Source organism: Crocodylus siamensis, chromosome 5, assembly GCF_052110815.1.
Source record: "Crocodylus siamensis isolate JL-2025a chromosome 5, ASM5211081v1, whole genome shotgun sequence".
Lineage (NCBI taxonomy): Eukaryota > Metazoa > Chordata > Crocodylia > Crocodylidae > Crocodylus > Crocodylus siamensis.
The window spans coordinates 179314323-179334770 of record NC_143399.1 but is presented as its reverse complement, the minus strand read 5'-3'; the positions used below and the strand labels follow the sequence as shown (position 1 = coordinate 179334770).

Below are 20448 nucleotides of genomic sequence, written 5' to 3'. Positions count from 1 at the left end.
AAGGAGAAGGGATGGCAGCTCCCAGGAGGACTGCGTCAGGGCTGGAGGGACCACAGCCTGAGCAGAAAATAAAGGGATAAGTGGGAGCTGACAGGGGAGGAAAAGGGAAGAGAGAGGAGAAAGCAGACAAAAGGGGGAGCAGGGTGCTAGAAGCAGGCACAAGCACAGGGGTGGGGGAGGGGCAGGCTGCAGGTTCCCTCCATGTGGTCTCTCTCAAGCTCCCCCCCACCCCAAGCCTGCACCTACCACACCCAAGCCATGAGCCTCCTCCCCGCAAGACGAGCCATTCAGGCCCAGGGCAGGCAGCAGCTCAGCTCTAGCTTCAGCCTCAAACCTGGGCACAAAGCCAGATCTGAGTCAGCAGTACCCAAATCCAAGACAAGGCTCCCCCCACACCCCAACATAATGATGGGAGGGGAAATACGCATCTTGGATTTGAGTAAATACAGTACTAGCCTATAGCTCATAATAAGGATATAAACTACTGCTATTAAATCGCAATTAAATTAAACTCTAAACTGCAACAAAAACTGTTTGACAAGGTTCTTTGGGTAAATCTGATATCTTTTATTAGACCAACTCAAATAGCTGGAAAAATTCTTCTTAGCAAGCTTTCGGGTATAAATACCCTTTGTCAGGCTGGGGAAGCATCTGCAGTTGATGTATGCTCTTCCTGGATGGGAAGAATAATAAAGAAGCCAGAGGCTGGTATGCATGCAAGAAAGGCAGCACGGATGCTTCCTCAGCCTGACAAAAGGTATTTCAACCCGAAAGCTTGCTAAGAACTTTTCCAACTGAGGTGGTCTAATAAAAGATACCAGATTTACCCAAAGAACCTTGTCTGCCTATGTCCTTAGACCACCCCGGCTACAGCCTGCACCTCTACAACAAAAGCTGTTTTAAAATTCTACTCTATTTACTGTCTTCCAGCTGACTACTTTAGAAGAACTATCCAGGCTTACCTACTATGACTAAATAACATTAATCAGAGCTGATAGGTATTTCAGTCTCTCAGGTATTGAAAACATGGTTCTGTGTCTTCCCTCACATCAACAAGATTCTGGAAATAGCAGTGGTGAAAGGACTAGGAAATGCCTGTATCTTTTGGCTGTCTGTTACTATGTTGTTGGTTACATGATTACCGGGGCAAATTCTAGCATGAGCCAACTCCCATGAAGCTACACATTCACTGACACTTAGAATCATAGGATCAATGAGTCGGGAAGGACCCAGACGGATCATCTAGTCTGACCCCCGCCAAGGGCAGGAAGGAGCTCTGGGGGTGGCAGGGGTCATAAGACCCCAGCCAGGTGCCTATCCAGTCTCCTCTTGAAGATTTCCAGAGAAGGTAAGAGCACCACCTCTCTGGGGAGCCTATTCCAGGCTCTGGACACCCTTACTGTGAAGTAGTTCTTCCTAATATCCAACCTAAACCTATCCTCCCTCAGCTTGTGGCCATTGTTCCTGGTGACTCCAAGGGGGGCCCTGGTGAACAGACTTTTCCCGAGTCCCTGCTGCTGGCCCCTGATAAGGTTGTAGGCAGCTACAAGATCCCCCCTCAGTCTCCTCTTGCGGAGACTGAAGAGATTCAGGTCCCTCAGCCTCTCCTCATAGGGCTGGCCACAGAGGCCCCCAACCACACGAGTGGCCTCCTCTGGACCCTCTTCAGGTTCTCCACGTCCTTCTTGAAGCGCGGCGCTCAGAACTGGACCCAGTACTCCAGCTGCGGCCTGACCAGCGCCACATAGAGGGGGAGCAAGACCTCTCTGAATCTGTTAGTGATGCCCCTGTTGATACATGACAGGGTGCGGTTGGCTCTGCCTATTGCTTCGTCGCATTGGCAACTCGTATTCATCCTGGAGTCAATCCTGACTCCAAGATCCCTCTCTGCCTCTGTGCTGCTGAGAGGGTCAGCCCCTAACCTATAACCATAATGGCTGGTTCCCTCTCCCCAGGTGCAGAACCCTGCACTTGTCCTTGTTGAACCGTATCCTGTTCAGATCCGCCCACTTCTCTAACCTATCCAGGTCTGCCTGGATGCGGTCCCTGCCTGCCAGTGTATTCACTTTACCCCACAGCTTGGTGTCATCAGCGAACCTGAACAGGGTGCTCTCCACACCCTTGTCCAAGTCACTAATGAACATGTTGAACAGCACCGGCCCAAGGATCGAGCCCTGGGGGACTCCACTGCCCACACCCTCCCAGGTCGACATCGACCTGTCCACCACCACCCTCTGGATTCTCCCCTAAGCTAGTTTGCCACCCATGTGACTGTGCATTTGTCAATGCCGCAGTCCCTCAGCTTGCCCACCAGAATTGGGTGGGACACTGTGTCGAAGGCCTTCTGGAAGTCCAAGAAGATGACATTGACTTCCACCTTCCCGTCTAAGCTATTTGTTACCTGGTCTTAGAAAGAGACCAGGTTAGTCAGGCAGGATCGGCCTTGCACGAACCCATGCTGGTTACCCCTCAACATCACTTCCCCTGCAAAGCTCTCACAAATGTGGCCCTTGATAATTTTTTCAAAGACCTTCCCCAGGAAGTGAGGCTGACTGGTCTGTACTTAAAGAAAAATGGTGAAAACCAACTGCTTTGAACTCTATCCTTGACCCTCAGGTGGGCTGTATAAACCAGTCTGATTAGGTTAGAGAGACAGAGGGAAACACAGACCTTTGTGACTGATAAAAAGTCTGGCCCTGAAGTACAGAGTGAGATAAAGAGACTTGGGAGAAACCAGTGAATTTCACTTTCTGAAAATAGATTTATCTGCTAAGTTTGGTATACCTAGATTCTAAAAAGGCCGATGTGCCTGTAGATTGGTTGTCTACAAAACGCGTTTGGTCCTGTTACACTTTCAAATGAAATAATACTTTGTTTTGAAGAGGTTGTTTGGGTTGTTGCACTTATTATAGTTCCTGAAGGAAAAACTTGCAGAAGCTTGAAACTATTCAGGCTTGCTGAGGAATCACAATTGATACACAGAGTACTATATATCAGAAGCAGATCTCAATAATAGAAGAACTGCAAAATACCACCCTATTACAAGCAAACCGTAGAGGCCAAATGCTGAGATGGCCACCCTTAGAGACCAGTGCAGAATTCAAATGTATAACTAGTCCTAAATGGTGATGAAATAAACCCAAGGTTTTCAGCAGCACCCATCTGAAGATTCATATTCCAGCTCAGGGAAAGCCTTCCTAGAAACCATGCCAGTTTCCATTTGATATGCCTTCCCCTTCCCATCTATTTTACCTTGTGTTCAAAACCATGTTTTATATACTGCTGTGTGCATCTCAAGTGTCCTATAAAGAAACAATTGTATGCATTTAACTTTAATGAAAATCCTATGTAAATGTATATGCAAATTAGGCATGACCTTGAGGCCCCTGGCAAATTGCCAAAGCAACTCTCCTTGTTATAAAGGCTGCATGCCATGCACCTTTTTATATCTATATATCATGACAACTACAAATCTTTACAATTCCTTTATCTTACCTTTCTATTCAGAGTCCACTTAATAAACAGACATTTGGGGCTTTACAGGAAACTAAAATTTTCAGAACACTGCTATGATTGTTTTAAAGGCTTTTTGCAAGTGAAATTGTACTAAGTATACAGTAAAGAAAATAAAGAATGAAATAGTTACAGGTTACCTAATAAATGTTAAATACTTTTATTGGTGCTAAAATATATTTTAAAAGTGTACGAACACTCTACTTATTTTTTAAATAAAGAGAGCATCCTTAAGTAATTTCTCTAAAATTGTTTCACTTATTATTAAAATTAAAGTTCATACATTTTAACTAGGGGTGCACTAATAAAGACTTTTTGGGCTGATACCAATGGCAGATAATTCAATGAGCCATACTGGCTGATACTGATCCGATTGTCAATATGCAGCCCGGCAGACTGGAGAGCAGCGTCCAGCTGCTAAGTCTGCTTGGGGGGAGGAGAGGGAAAGAGGTATGGTGGAGAGGGACAGATCAAGGCCCCCCTGGGGGGCTGGGGCAGGCACTGTGCAGCTGGGGCAAGGCAGGGTGGGGTGGGGTGCGGATGGAGCCCTGAGTGGCTCATCTAGGGGGCATGGGGAGAGGGCAGCGGCTCCCACTGCTGTGTGCACCCCCGGAGGCTGCATGGGAGGCGTGTGCCCCACAGAGTTGTGCGTGGGGCAAGGGTGTGCTGCTGCTACAGGCTGGGGCTAGGGGTGGTGCGGGGCTCTTTCAGGCTGGGGGAGGGGGGACAGCAGCGGCGCCAGGAAGGGTGCTATGGGGTGGGCTACAGCCATCCCAGAATTCGCTGTAGCCTCCTTCCAGTGCTGCAACAGCAGTAACAAGTCCAGAAAATGATGTGCATCATTAACAAAATGAGTGACCACTTACGAAGTGCTGCTAAAATAGAAAAATCTTCTCTCTCTGTAATAATGTTAGGGATTATAACAACGGTAAATACAATACTGGATAAAAATTAATATGTGCTGACAAACAGTTTTGTACTGTGTTCGTTCATTCTGTCATAGCATTCTTTTTAGAAGTGTATAACTGCTAAGAATGAAAGAGGCACATTTCTTACCATAAATTTTTCTTGTGAAGAACACACTGCAAAAAAGATATTATGAAGTAAACTCAACTTCTGGAGCCTGCCTACCACATTTAAATACAAGTACTTTAAAGTGGTTAGTTTATAAAAATCACTGAAAGAGTCAGTTTAATAGTCTGGATAGTAGCAGGACTTTAATTGTTAGCAGTGCTGCTGCCATTCAATAACAAATAAATCCGCTATTGTTAACGATATTTACAAAATGTTGCAGTTGTCAATAGCAGTAACCCAAATTAAAAAATAATAATTAAAAAGATCTCAGGTGTATGTCATAACCTGAGAGTTGGCTCAAATAAGAAGCCTGAGCCCTATTAAATGAAAAAACTAGCATATGTTTCCCCAAAGGCCACAGTTGACATCTACCTTAACAAATGACTAAGTAACGTGTCATTGAAATGCATTATTCAAGCAGAGTAGAATAAATAATAAGATGAACATATTTCCTTTTCTGTTTACTTAAGCCAGCTTAGCCCGATTTAGTTTGAGACGTGAGATTTGTTGATTGGGTGACTTCAATTACCCGGACATCTCCTGGGAAGATCACTCAGCAAAATCCCAGCGGTCGCAAAGCTTTCTCTCATGCATGGATGACCTCTACCTGACTCAAGAAGTCTATGGGACAACGAGAGGCAAAGTGCTGCTCGACCTGGTACTGGCTACGGGGGACGACCTAATCGGCGACCTAGTGACTGATGGGAAGCTGGGTGACAGCGACCACAAGCTGATCACCTTCACCATCCACCGTAAAGCTGGCAAGTCAGTCAGCAACACAGAAGTCTTTGACTTCAGAAAAGCCGACTTTGACAAGCTCAAGAGGCTTGTCGGTCAGGCCCTCAGGGACCATGACCCCAGGGAGATGGGAGTTCAAGAAGAGTGGTTGCTTCTCAAGGAAGCGATCCTCAATGCACAAGCTAAATCTATTCCAACACGGAGGAAAGGCAGCAAGAAGGCACAGCAGCCCTCCTGGCTCTCTAGGGACCTAGCGAACCTCCTGCAGCTAAAAAGGAAAGCCTACAAAGGATGGAGGACGGGATTCACCTCCAAGGAGGATTATTCTGCACTGGTCCAGTGCTGCAGGGAGCAAACCAGGAAAGCCAAGGCTGCAACTGAACTCCAACTAGCTTCAAGCATCAAGGACAACAAAAAGTCCTTTTTCAGATATGTGGGGAGCCGGAGGAAAAGCAAGGGCAATGTTGGACCCCTGCTAAACCAGATGGGACAACTGACGCCCAGGAAAAAGCCAACCTATTAAATAGGTACTTTGCGTCAGTCTTTCATCAGTCCCATGGGACGCCCATGCCTGCTATGGGACAGGGAGATCCGGGTGAGGGGGATCCCCTACCCTCCATCAATGCTGACCTCGTGAAGGAACACCTTGAGAAGCTGGATACCTTCAAGTCAGCCGGCCCTGACAATCTGCACCCCAGGGTACTCGAGGAGTTGGTGAACATCATAGCCCAGCCCCTGGCACGGATCTTTGAAAACTCCTGGCGCTCTGGTGTAGTGCCCGAAGACTGGAAGAAGGCCAATGTGGTGCCGATCTTCAAGAAAGGGAGGAGAGTGGATCCGGCTAACTACAGGCCCATTAGCCTGACTTCTATCCTGGGGAAGATCTTAGAAAACTTTATTAAGGAGGCCATCCTTGATGGACTGGCCCAGGCTAACATCCTAAGGGATAGCCAGCATGGGTTTGTTGCGGGTAGGTCTTGTTTGACCAATCTCATTTCCTTCTATGACCAGGTGACCTATCACCTGGACAAGGGAGAAGAGATTGATGTCATATATCTTGACTTCAAAAAAGCCTTTGATCTGGTATCCCACGATCACCTCTTGGCAAAACTGCCCAGTTGTGGCCTTGGCTCCACCACGATCCGCTGGCTGGGAAACTGGCTCCGTGGTCGGACCCAGAGAGTTGTGATCGATGGCAGTCACTCATCGTGGTGCCCTGTGACCAGTGGGGTCCCTCAAGGCTCTGTCCTGGGACCCATCCTGTTCAACATCTTCATTAATGATGTGGACACTGGAGTCAGGAGTGGACTGGCCAAGTTCGCCGATGACACCAAAACTTTGGGGCAAAGCATCCACGCCAGAAGATAGGCGGGTGATCCAGGCTGACCTGGACAAGCTCAGCAAATGGGCGGATGAAAACCTGATGGTGTTTAACACCGAAAAATGCAAGGTTCTCCACCTTGGGAGGAAAAACCTGCAGCACCCTTATAGGCTCGGCAGTGCTACGTTGGTTAGCACTACAGAAGAAAGAGACTTGGGGGTCATCATTGACCACAAGATGAACATGAGCCTCCAATGCGATGCTGCGGCTAGTAAAGCAACCAAAATGCTGGCTTGCATCCATAGATGCTTCTTGAGCAAATCCCGGGACGTCATTCTCCCTTTGTACTCGGCCTTGGTGAGGCCACAGCTGGAGTACTGTGTCCAGCTTTGGGCTCCACAATTCAAAAAGGATGTGGAGAAGCTTGAGAGAGTCCAGAGGAGAGCCACGTGCATGATCAGAGGTCAGGAAAACAGCTCTTACAATGACAGGCTGAGAGACATGGGACTCTTTAGCCTGGAAAAGCGTAGGCTCAGGGGTGATCTGATGGCCACCTATAAGTTTATCAGGGGTGACCACCAGGATCTGGGGGAACGTTTGTTCACCAGAGCGCCCCAAGGGATGACGAGGTCGAACGGTCACAAACTCCTGCAAGACCGTTTCAGGCTGGACATAAGGAAGAATTTCTTTACTGTCCGAGCCCCCAAGGTCTGGAACAGTCTGCCAGCGTGGGTGGTTCAAGCACCTACATTGAACACCTTCAAGAGTAAATTGGATGCTTATCTTGCTGGGATCCTATGACCCCAGCTGACTTCCTGTCCTTTGGGCAGGGGGCTGGACTCGATGATCTCCCGAGGTCCCTTCCAGCCCTAATGTCTATGAAATCTATGAAAATCTATGAAATAAAAGAGTAATTCAGGAAACTAACATAGACTGGATGCTTTCAAAACTGAAAGCTTTTGTAGGCGAAAACAAAACAACAAAAGCTTAGAAATTGCTAAGAAAATATATCCCATTTTTAAAACAATCATATATTAAACATCAGGTTTATCTTATGCAGGTTTCTTAAGAAGCAGATCCTTAATATGACCTCTGAGTTTGCTCATAATGCTCAAAAACCACCAGAAATATATAATCACAAGAATCATATCTGGGATTTACAAATCATTCATGACTAGCAAGTAAAAGGCTTTCAGGTAATACAGACTAATCACACAAGCTGGAACATTAGCAAAAAGGAATGTCATGTAACTGGAAGAAAAGTATCCTGCGCAAGCAATCTGCAAATGTATTTGTCAAACAACAAGAAAAAGATAAAAAACTGATAGATAAACGTAGAGAAAATTAAATAAATTAAATGGTAAATGGTCTCAAAATAATGTACAGTTTCAATCATGGAAATGATGTAATATACACACACAACTTTAAAACAAAATTTTAGATATATAATAAACAACATTAAATGAATACAAAACTTTCAACAGCCAGAGAGAGGCTGTGAAGAAAGAAAAAATAGCTATAGCAACTGCTTAGAAAACAGGGAAAGGCTGATGCACTCTGGACCCACAGTTGGTGAGAAGAGGGGTCTTGATTTGTTCACCCTCTATAGCAACTACTGTATGACTTAACATCAACATTAAGTTCTACAGCAAATCTTGCCATTGCAGAAAGAGGTAAAAGGCTGCTGTGGTTACTCTTCTAGTAGCAGAGCTCCCTGAATACGCAAGAGAAGAGCTGTGTGTAACACCTTGGCTGTTCTGAAACGTTGATAAATAAGAAGGTAAAAACATAAGGAGCAAAGATCAGGACAGTGTGAGAGAGAAAAAATAAATGTTTAGATTATGTGGATGAGGAAAAAGTAGAAGCGTTTGTGAAAGGAAAATTAAAATAAAGGACAGAAGATATGAAGCAAGAAAAATGCAACGGGCAGAAGGAAGCAAAGAATGTGAGTAGTAATGAATTATCTAAAGCAGCAGTTCTCAACCCACCCAGCCCTGTCGACCAGATGAGTGGAATCAGGCTAGTTCGTGGGCTGGATCCGAGGCATGAGGTCAGTCCACAGACCTAATCCAGAGCAAGGTTGGCATGAGTGGTGGTCCACAGTTGCGATTCAGTATGCTGGCCTAGCCCCAAGCACTGGATACAGCCGTGGCCTGACCCCATGCATGAGCACAATCTGGTGTTCCATGCCAGGTCATCCAGTCCACAGCATTCCCCACAGGTCCAGAAGTTTGGCAGCATTTATTGCTGTGTCTGTAGGCTATACGTTGAGCACCACTGCTCTAAAGAGTAGGGCTGCCATAGATGATGCAAAGCCACCATCTTTTCCATGGAACCCTATCCTTCACTTTGTCCCAAGGGCTTGAAACAGCTACATGAAAGAACCCAAATGAAGATGAAAGAGGAGCAAGAGAAATGCATACAATAATGCCAATTAGAAATAAACAAAAAGGTTCATCAGTTGCATGTAAAAGATAAATTGGACAATATACAAAGAGGGAGGAAATTCAAAAAGAATAGAAAATTAGAGCATCACAACTGAAACACTAAGTAAAATACTATGCATGGAAGCAAAGGCAAACAAAACACCACGGCAAAAACAAATTTAAAAAAATATCTAGAGTCCAATAGAACTAATTATTACTTATATGAGTATTTATTGCATTAAGTTAAAGGTACTACTCATATCTGTAAGGGTTGCTCAGTTTAGCACTAATGGAGTAACATCATTTTTCTACTCTTAGCAATTAGAAGATAAACGTGTTTATAAACAGCCACATCAGCATCTGAAGTAGTATTAGTAGCAGTAAGATTTCAGCTAAAAACATTAAAAACAATTTTCTTAATCCCCTCTTTCACAGGGAGTAATTAAAATAACATTGTGGTTAGCAGCATATTTTAAAAGAAAGGCGATATCCAAGTAGATACTTCCTGTTATATAAAGTATTTGAACAAGACATACTAAATGTAAAGAATAATTTAATAAATAAACTTTATTAACTCTTTGAAGAAATTATATAAAAGAAAAAATTCAATCAGAAAGTCTAAATTAATCCTCTATTTTACAAATTAAGCATATTGTAAAACAAATTTGATGCATGACATTCCAGTTAAATTATTCTTTTTAGAAATGTAAAGTTCTATATACAATTTTAATTTTAACAAGCTTAAAAATTAAAGACAAAGTTTAGCTTATATAGAAATATATACTATATATATATATATACACACACATATATACACATATATATATATATATATATATATACACACACACACACACAGAAATGAAAGTCATAAACACACATAATTATACCTTATTATAACGCTCATGAGGAACAGACTGCAACACGATAGGTTCCATTGTAGAAACATTTGCAAACTGCACCTCGGGAATGTACAGGGCACAAACCACATGAGCCCAACCTACAAAAAGTTATAATTGCATTTTATTTTAGCGCATTTTGAAAACTCAAAATATTTAAAACATAGCAAAGAAAAGAGTTTACATCACATTTTGCCACAGACTATTTTAAATATTCAGAACATTAAATATATGCTGTTTTTAACTTGATTCTTACCATAAGGTAGGATGCAATGCAAAGACTGGGTGTAATACATTCTCAAAAATCTACCGTTTCAAGCTGTGAAGAATGTACCCAAACAACCACCACCACTATCACCACACTGAAGACAATTATTTATCCATATAAACATTAGCACACCAAGTAGAAGAACAGATTATTTCTTAGGTTCTTTTAAACCAACAGGTTCAACACTGAAAATAAACTGTACAAAATCCCAAAACTGTAAAAATTTTGCAAAAAAAAAAGAATACTCTATGAAACAGCTAGAAGTCAAACAAGCATAATCAACCATCACATTTTTCAGGTCATCTATAGCTCACAACGTTCATTTTATTTCACTAGATTATAGGTTCTTTCAAAAGACATTTTCCTGAAAAGTTCTCTCTTCATACAACATTTCCACCACAAGAAGAGTAAATTACTGTGTGATCAGTCTTTTCTCTTCCTTCTTAAGTCAAATATATAAATTCTGTCTATTTCCATATTGACAACATCATTGCAAAACATCAGTTTGGGTTTGCTGATGACAATTTTGTCACTTACCATCTTTTTTTAGTTCTATAACAACATTTCAAAGGAAGTCTGAATGTATATTTAAAAGGAAAAAAAAGACAATTCAACAATTTGTGCCAGCTAGAAACCAACTGTATTTGTTATACTTTCATGACAAGGGATCCTGGTTTTCTCTGTTCAAAAATCACAAATTCACTAATTTAAATGTATACAACCCCCCCACCCCTCAAGCGTGCACAAATTCTCTGATTAAAACTCCCCAAATCCAAAATTAAAATGAAACACGAATATATGTGTTGATTAAACAGAATGTTTTATTGGTATATTTACAATTTTAAATCAATTTGGAAGCTTACCAATGCCTCAATATATTTAAGTGCCTATAAATTTGGTATTTGATTTTAGGCTTTTTATCATGGAAAAATCAGACCTCCCTGGGACACAGGTCCAGGCCCCTCACTCCCCACCTACAGCCCCCCCACAGCCCTGTTGGACAGGGCCCCCAGCTGCCAGAGCTGAGGCCAGGGACCCAGGTCCACAGCCCCTGGACCTCTGCAGCCTGAGCCCTGTCCAAGCCCCAGCTGCCACCCACAGAAGGCAGTAGCTGAGCCCTCAACAGGCAGCCCACCCCACCTGGCACACAAACCAGGGGGCACGTGCCCCGCTCTGCTCCCCACCCGTAAGTGTGTGAAGCAGCAGGGAGCCAACTCCACCCCACCACCCCCCCTACCTGACAAGGCATCCACAGCTCTGCCCAACTCCCCACCGGAGTCCTAGAGCTGTGCATTCTAGGCCTGGGCTCCAAGTCCCACTCATCACCCAGCTGTGCAGAAGCCCTTGTCCTAGCCCTGCCCAACTCCTTCCCTATGGGGGCACCTCAATCCCTCCTTTTCCCCCCCACACCAGACTTACTTGCAGGAGCTGCTCTCCAGGCTGTCAGGCAGCCATGTGTATGTGTGAGCGTGTACATGCACATGGCACCCCAACCCTGACCACCCTTCTTCTGCTCCCCCCAGCCCCTTGCAGGCTGGAACTCTGCCAGCCTGCAGAGCGCTCTTTGCAAAAGTGGAAAATCCACATTTCTCGCTTAAAAGGGGGAAATCCGTGTTTTTTTCCATTTTTCCAAAGGAAACAGAAAACCCGGATCCCTGTTCATCACCAGTTTCTCATCTTGAGTTTCCCCAAAAACCATTCATATTTTATCCCAGATTAAATAGAATCTTCTGTCCAACTAAATTAATAAGAACATTTTATTAATATAAAAAGTAGCAATATAAACAGTAAAAAGTCTTCAAGTGCAAAGATACTGCAATTCAAAAAGAACTTGGTACAGCTAATTCTTTACAATGTCTCCCTACACCATATAATAGAAATTATTTTGAGGCAACTCAGTGTATTATTTTGTCACAAGACTATGATTATGTGTGGATTTCTCCTTAAAAAACCCAATGCTGCTCCAAAACAGGCCAATTAAGATAGACTTGCAAAATATATATATTTTTTATCTTAAGGCTATACAGTATATGGACTATATACATTCTTAAGTCTCACTTTTATCAGATCATACTAGTGCACCATCCCACTATAACTTACTATATAGTAGCATCTATTCATTTTGTCAGTATTGCTGATTTTAGGATGGTATGAAAGTAAAGAAAGCATATCACAAAAGATAGTTTTTGCTTTTCAACCAATTCTACTTATAACCAGAAAAAACCCAGTGCACACTGCTTTCTGGTTCTCTAGGAATCTTCAACCAGAGTTTTGAATTTTCTACAAAAAGTAAAGTAATGTTATCAACAATGATTGCAATGTAATAGGTGTAACCATATAGTCACAAGCCACGTTGTTATTCCAGAGAAGTTTAAATGTAGTCTAACAGCTGCATGCAGCTCTTTTCCTCCACCCTGTGAAGATCAGTTGACAAACTTAGATCTTGTTATGCCTGTGGAGAGCCCATCCAAAGAAGAATTTTGCTTACAATTAAATACAGTGCTTTATGTTATTTTAGATTATTTTTGTAACTATCTTATAGTTTTTAGCAAAGACTTTATATTATTTTCCCTTTTCTGTATAACTGCCGCGTGGCACTCTCACATTTATGTAACCTTGAAGTCGACTGTTAATCAAAATGAACGCTTTGTACTTTTCTCCACTGACATTAAGCTACACATGTGCATTCTGTAAATTTCATTTCTTATCTAGAAGTGCCATTTCTGCAGAAATGAAACTTATGTAGAAAGTCTGCCTAGCAATAATTATGTAAAAGAAAATTATCCTATCTCTATGTATGATAGTTAGTGTCATAGAGGCAGTCCAACAAACATCTATAAAAGAGGCAAAAAAGCAGGAAGCAGCAGAGACGACAACTGGAAAACTCTGTGGGCCTGATCACCCCGCAGACCGGTTCTCAGCCTCCCCGCCTGGGCGTATCCCAGCGAACACAAAGGCCTCAGAAATCCGACAACTGACAACGATTCACCGTGTTACAGTATTGCACTGTATTTCCTATTCATGAGCCGTTGACCAGTTCTGGGACTTAAGGAGCCGGCAGCCGCGCCTAGCTTTGGACTAGCTCCACTGTTGGAACGCAAGGGCTGGCTCTGGAACCTCGTGAACCAATGGACACCCTATAGAATATCCCATTCATGAGCTGTTGACCAGTTCTGGGACTACAGAGCCGGCAGCTGCTGGCTCTGGAACCCCGTGAACCAACAGACCCCTTTAGTATCCAGCATACTGTAACTGAAGAAACATCGGAGACTCCACTTCTCGACTGCCTCTCATCGTAGCTTAGACAGCATACCTACGCTCGCTATACTTGTATTTACTGCAACTTCGTTCCAACCGGCCTCCCCTCCTACTTGTAAGAGGGTAAGGCCAGGTGAGTGAATAAATCTTTTTATTTTACTCTATATCTACTCCGTAATAACTTTTATTACTAACATTCCATCTCAATGAGCCGTTGACCAGTTCTGGGACTTAAGGAGCCGGCAGCCGCACCTAGCTTTGGACTAGCTCCACTGTTGGAACGCAAGGGCTGGCTCTGGAACCTCGTGAACCAACGGACACCCTATAGATTAAGAGACACTAACAACTTACTCTAAGTCGTCTACTTGTGCCAACTCAGTGAACCTCGAGGGCGGGTAAAAGCTACCTCAATTCCGCCCCACAAGCCGCGCGCTCGCACAACTCCGCAAAGCCCGCGGCTCCCCTAAGCGGTGCCGGAGCCGCTAGCCCGGCATTTCGCCACAATTTTAATGGTCATTCTGCTCTTAAATCTAAATATCCAACTCAACACATGAGAACTGGCGCACAAATCAGGGGGGCACGTGCCCCCTCTGCTCAGAACTTTTACAACAATTCCTGTGGCCAGCCATGATTTCTAAATGATTCAGAAGTAAAACATTTTTATGAAACATTAAATGTTAATTTAAAGAATAAGAGGCTTCCTGACTGAATCCTGAGGAAGTATACTGTGGTACCCAAAAGCTTGCCTATGTCTACAGCAATCATTTTATTGGTCCTGTAAAAGATAATCACCCACAAGAATACTTGCCTTTCATCCATCTCCAGGACCATCAGGGCAACACCATCGCCCAAACATTACTAAAGCTGGATCATTCTATATAGCATCTTGAAATGTTGGCAAAAACATTAGCTTCTTTCCTTAGCTGTCCTAAACTACCCAGTGTTTCAAGACTGAAATTTATCAACAGCAAGTGTGGCAGATCTTAAGCTATTTTTTTAAATTATTGGTTACAAATTATCGAGTCCCACAGACTTGGTAACACTCAACTTTATTAGGTGATGTTTAATTTCCTGCCTAGTTTCTGTTTGAAAATAAATTTCATTATCATTAACAGATGTGAATACTTCAGTCAGCTTCCTTTTCAGAAGAGAACAGAAATATTTACTGAATGCTTCTGTTGGTTGTTGTTTTTTTTAAAATAACTATATTGTCCTCATTCAGTAAAACGCTGCCATTGTTACCTGGATTTCTTTTCTGCTAAAGATTTTACAAAATCCCTTTATAAGCCAAATCATGTTCTTACTAGAACCAATAAAAACTTCTGTTGATTTCAGCAATGCAGGATTTGCCCCACTACCCTTCATCTTAGGGCCCAATAGACCCTTTTTTTTTTTAAATATGTGTTTTAGCTTCCCTTACGAATTGCAAAAAAAATATCATCTCCCTTTAATTAAAAATTAAGGGGGAGCAGAGGGCAAGGAGGCTACCTGACTCACCTCCCCCCTCAATTATTTTCCCTTATCTCTCTTTGGAATAAATTATTTTCCCTGCTGTAGCAGTGGGAGGGGGGCGCAAAATCAAGGCAAACCTCCAATGTGCCTGGAAAATAACAACAATTTTATAAATGTTCCGTATACAGAATCTAATTATTGGGATGTCATCTTATACCAGAATAAATATGGCAACTTGGCTACTACCAGCAAAACCATCACACCAACTGTAATTCAAAAATTTCATTTTCAGAAACACTTCATGGTTTGTGAGCAGAAAGGAATGTTGCTTTCTTTTCAAACCTTTCTGAGCTAAGGAGAAAATACAGTAATTTGGGTGCTTACATTTCTTTTTCTCCTTTCAATTTCCTTTTAGGCAACTCCAACTGGCATTGAAAGTTAAACTATGATGTTCCCCTATTCCAAACTGCTACCTAAATCAGTTTATGTACTGCTATTAGAAATCAAAATTTCAAACTGATGAAGTTTTCATACCTTTCAAATTTTAAGAAAAAAGGCATGCTCCTTGAATCTTTTAGTTATTCATTTACATACGAATACAGGCTTTAAAAATGTCAGACATAAAAGCAAGAAAAACATTTGTTTTTAGAACTTTGTTTCTTTTGTCAGAAAATGTAAGCTTCTAAACTTAAGTACCAGGACACAAATCTCTCCAAATGTTAATACGTCTTTCCTGGAACTTGGATTTCAGCTGTCTAAAGTATTAACTCAGTGAAAAGCAATGTAGGACACAGGAAAGTAGGGCTGGAAGGGACCTCATACAGCAGGGTCGGGCAACTATTTTGGGCAGAGGACTGAGTTTTGGCACACCATCAAGGGCTGCATGACAGGCAGCCCAGGGCAGATCAATATTAATTTTCTAAATTCTTTAGGGGCCCCTTGGGCCAGATGCAACCTCCCAGGCTATTGTATCTGGCCTGCGGGCCTCATTTTACCCACCCCTGTCATACAGCCATCTAGTCCAGCCCCCTGTTCAAGGTAGAATTATTCCTGGCAAAACTATCACAATTTGAAAATCTCCCCCTTGAAAATTTCCAGGGATGGAGATCCCACAATTTCTATAAGTAGCCTGGTCCATGGCTTGACCACCCTCAAAGTTCTTCCTAATCTCCAACCTAAATTTCCTCTGCTATAAAGCTAAGGCAATTGCTCCTAATTCTGTGCCCCACAGCTTTAGACAACAGACTACCTCTATCCTCTATAATCACCCTGTAGGTATTTGAAGATTTATCAAATCTCCCCTCACTTTTCTTCTCCAAACTAAAACAAAGTTAGTTCTTGCAACCCTTTGTCATAAGTCATACTACCCAGGCCCCTAATCACTTTTGTCACTCTGCTGGACTCTTTCCAATCTGACCACACTTCCCTTGAAATGTGGGACCCGAAGACTGGACAGAGAACTCCACAAGGCTTCAACAGTGCCGACAAGAGCGGCAGAATCACTTCCCTTGGTTTGCAAGAGACAGTCCTATTAATGCAATACAATATGCAGAGGGCATTTTTTACAACAAAAGCATATTGCTGGCTCACATTCAGCTTGTAGTCCACTATAACTTCCACATCCTTCTCTGCAGGGCTGCAATCTAGCCAGTCATTCCCCAGTCTGCCATTTGTGCATGTGGTGATTCCACCTCAAGTGCAGAACTTTGCACTTTGCCTTGTTTAATTTAACCTGATTTATTGTGGAGCATTTTTCCTGCTTACACAGATCACTCTGGATCACTCTAGCCCTGCCCTCCAGGAGGTGTCTGCCACCTCCACCAAACTTGGTGCCATCCCCACATTTACTAAGTATGCATTCAATCCCATTGTTCAAAACATTAAGGGAAATGTTAAACAAAACCAGACCCAGAACAAACCCCTGAGAAGCCTCACTTGATACCTCCTCCCAAGTAGGTAGTGAGCTGTCAATAGCTATGTTTGCAATGTGATGCTATGTATAAATTAAATATTCCAAATTTTAATTTATGTTGAATAGGGGTCTAAATTAATATTAAGTATTTATTAACACTGTTTTAAGCAGAATGGATAAAACTCGATAACTTAAATATTTTTTCTTTTAATTTTTTTTTTTAATTTAAATTGGATTTGGGGGAGAAAGGGGTATTTAAATCATCATTTTTTCCTTTTTAAAAATAAGCCAACCTAAAATGAAGTTTGAATTTAATACACCATAGGCTATGATATAAATTTAGTATAACCTAGTAACCTAATTTAAATAAAATAATTTGTTGAGTCAATGAGTCTGTATTAAAAACTGTAGAGTTAAAGGCTGATTTTCTTCTATATAAAAATAAGAAGGAAACATCTAACTTATGAGGTCAAGCTTCACATATATGGCACAATATTTAATGTATTAAGGGGGCTTTACCCTGCAAGGGATGCAGGGTCTATGCTACTGGATGCAAAGAACTAACAAAGTCATCACAGAGGCTGGAATGTGGCCTCTGACTCCGGCATACACCATCATGTGTACTTCTTGATCAGGATTATCCATCGAGCTTACCTGGATGGTATCAAATGCCTGTTTTATTTATTAGCTCAGCTCTCAAATTCTGAATATTTATGACAATGGAGACTTATTCTCCAGCTCATGGAAGAATGACCATCTGCTCAATAACTGCCAAGCCCCTGTTTCTGAATGGTTTGGGATACTTCAGTTAAATGGCCTTTCTTGGTCCCTCTGCAGAAACATTAACTTCTCAAGTGTTCTAGCCATGTCTCTAAAACTAAAATACTGCAATATACAAGGCCAGGGGTTCACAAAAGGAGAAATCCTGGATTGTTAGGGGGAGGGTTTTGGGACGCAGGCAGCGGTGAGGATGTGGTAAGTAATGTCACAGGGAAGAGGAGTCTTGGTTTCTTATTAATACCTTGTGTGGAGGAGGGAGAGGGAACCAGTAAGAAGCAATGTGTGCAGCAGAAAGGACCGACCCTGGGCTCAGTGTAGGAAAAGGAACACCACTCTGTTGAGCACAAACCAGGCTCAAGTTCAACACCAGAGAGCTCGAGGGAAAAAAAAAAAAACTGTCATGGCTTCAGGCTGCAAATCAGACCTTTTTGGGGAATTGTAATATTTTAAAATCCTAAGACTGCGATTACAGCGTTATAGACACTCTGACTAGCTGACAAACAGGCAATCAGAACGTGAAGAAGCGTTCTGACAGAAGGCAGCCCACCACCATGATGGTGGGGACACAGGAGATGAATTGGGGGGGGGGGGGGAGGCAAGGCCAGCACACCTGGCCTCGCCCCCCCCCCCCAGCTCTGCTCCCTGCAGGTAGCACAGGCAGGAGTGGGCCTGGGCCCAATGTGGGGGCGGTGGGAGGGGAATGGGTCTGGGCCCAATGCGGGGAGAGGGGAGCGGGCCTGAGTGGGGCCGTGAGGTGGGGGGGGCCGAGCAGCAGGCACAGCCCAATGCAGCAACAGCAGTAGCTCAGGAAGGGAAGAAGAAGGAGTGGACCTCACCCCACCTCAGGCCTGGGCAAAATCCTCCCCCACCCCCTCCCCTGTGCCAGTGGAGTGGCACAGCGGGGGGGGGGGGGGGGGGGGGGGGGGGGGGGGCACACCATGGCATCGGTCATGACAGTGGGGCCAGGGGAGGACTGGGCACAGGCCAAATGAAAGGAGGAGCTAACTGGAGCCTAGGGAAAAGCCAACCCACCACGACCGTGGGGGGGGGGGGCAGCAGACCCAGCCCAGCTCAACACAGGAGCTGTGGAGGGAAAGGAGGGGAGGAGCAAGCCCACTCCCCTCACTGGGCCTTGGCCCACTCCTTCCCCTACCTGTGTCAGCCCTGAGCCTGCTCCTCAGGTCCCCTTCTGACCCCCAAGGCAGGGAGGAGAGGAGTGGGCCTGGACGCTAAACAGCAGGATGGAAGAGGAAGCAGTCCCAGATTTGGGGGGGGGGGGGGAGGGGGGAGGTGTCTCCATCCCCACCCGCTCCTCCCCTCCCCCATCATTCTTGACAGGGAATTGGCTACTTCTAATATAATAAAGGGCTTAGTCTGTCTGTCTGTCTGTCCATAATGCTTTCAGCCAACTGCAAGAGCCTCCGAGAAGGTGAGCAGCAATTGCCTGTGCAGGCCTGGGATGCACAGACCCAAGTTTGAGCCACTGCTAGGGAAGTTTGTGGCGGCTGTGGCAAACACACCCTGGGGCCACCCAAGCAGCAGGGTTTCCCCACACCTCCCTGACTGAGGGTGAAGAAAGGGATCATGGTGGCAGCACCCCTCCCACTCATCCTTGACGCCTCCCAGAACAGCAGGCAGGGAGGGGTAGGCAGAGGGCAGGTAGGGGAGTGGGGAGTGAAGGGGGAGGGGAGCAGGAAGGGAGCCCCAACAACAGCTGGCAGGGAAAGAGAGGTGGCTGGGCAGCTGTATGACCCTGGGCGGGTGCAGGGCAGGGGGAGGAAAAGGTGGGGGGGATCATGGTTGCCACTGTTGTTGGGGGCCAGGTGGCAGGGAAGGAAAGAAGGGAGGAAGGGAAGCTGGGAGGGGAAAGGAAGGGAGGGGGTCACAGTGGTGGCACCCCCCCACCACTACCTGGTCCTGACAACAGCCATCAGGGAGATGGAGGCAGCAAGGAGGGAGGAAGGGGAGTGGGGAAGGGAAAGGAGGGGAGGAAGCCCTGCTGCAAGGTGGAGGCAGGCAAGGGGAGGGAGGCCCCGCTCTGGAGGCGGCAGTGGCAGTGGAGGGAGTTTTTACATGGCCAGCCCCGAAGGGTAAATGGTGGGGGGTGAGGGGAGGCCACATAAACACTCCATGAAATCTGTCATTCTTGGTGACCAATTAGCTAGTAGTTTCAATAAATTCCGGTGCAACTGGTAAAAGAGGACCACCTACCAAATGTAAACAGTGCAACAAAGATATGCAAGACCTGGTAGCCCGAATAAAGCAACCTTATGAAACATGCTTCTCAGAAGCCAATGAACTTTATGGTGACATGAACATGTCTGAGCCATATGAATCAACTGATTAGTAAACTTGCTATTTTTTTAACCATTCTTGTCAACTATATATTGCAGTGCTATTAAATGATAAATGTATGACAATAATAAATAATAATGATTAATAATGTTAGTTATTTTGGATAGACTACTTATGAATTTCAAAATGTTTATGTTCAAAATTAACAGATATGCTAGGTTGTGGAAGAATTTGTTAACTATACATTTTACAAGCTTCTGAAATGAATTTTATTGCCAGTATAAGCGAATATACAAGCCCTAGGTAAAGAAATTCTGTGCAGAATGAAGTTTTAATGGACATTTATAATTTTAAAATAAAATTTAAAAATTTTCAACCTGTTTTATACTGATAAAAATGATTTAAATAGAAGATAACCTTTACGATTTACTAATATTTTGCTATACAACTGGGTTTGAAAAAAAATATCATTTAAATACTGATTTAAAAAATCTGCTGTAAGAGATATCTTT

At 43.8% G+C, this 20448-nt stretch overlaps 1 protein-coding gene across 7 annotated transcripts in view; it reads right to left on the bottom strand.

Moving 5' to 3' along the window:
* Positions 1 to 20448, bottom strand: part of MLLT10 (MLLT10 histone lysine methyltransferase DOT1L cofactor) — a 260813-nt gene that overhangs the window by 182209 nt on the left and 58156 nt on the right. For all 7 annotated transcript variants that reach the window (XM_090047298.1, XM_090047304.1, XM_090047299.1 and 4 more), the window contains one exon: positions 9963 to 10072. In XM_090047298.1, the coding sequence (XP_089903424.1) occupies positions 9963 to 10072 (110 nt within the window). The remainder of the gene's footprint in view (positions 1 to 9962; positions 10073 to 20448) is intronic.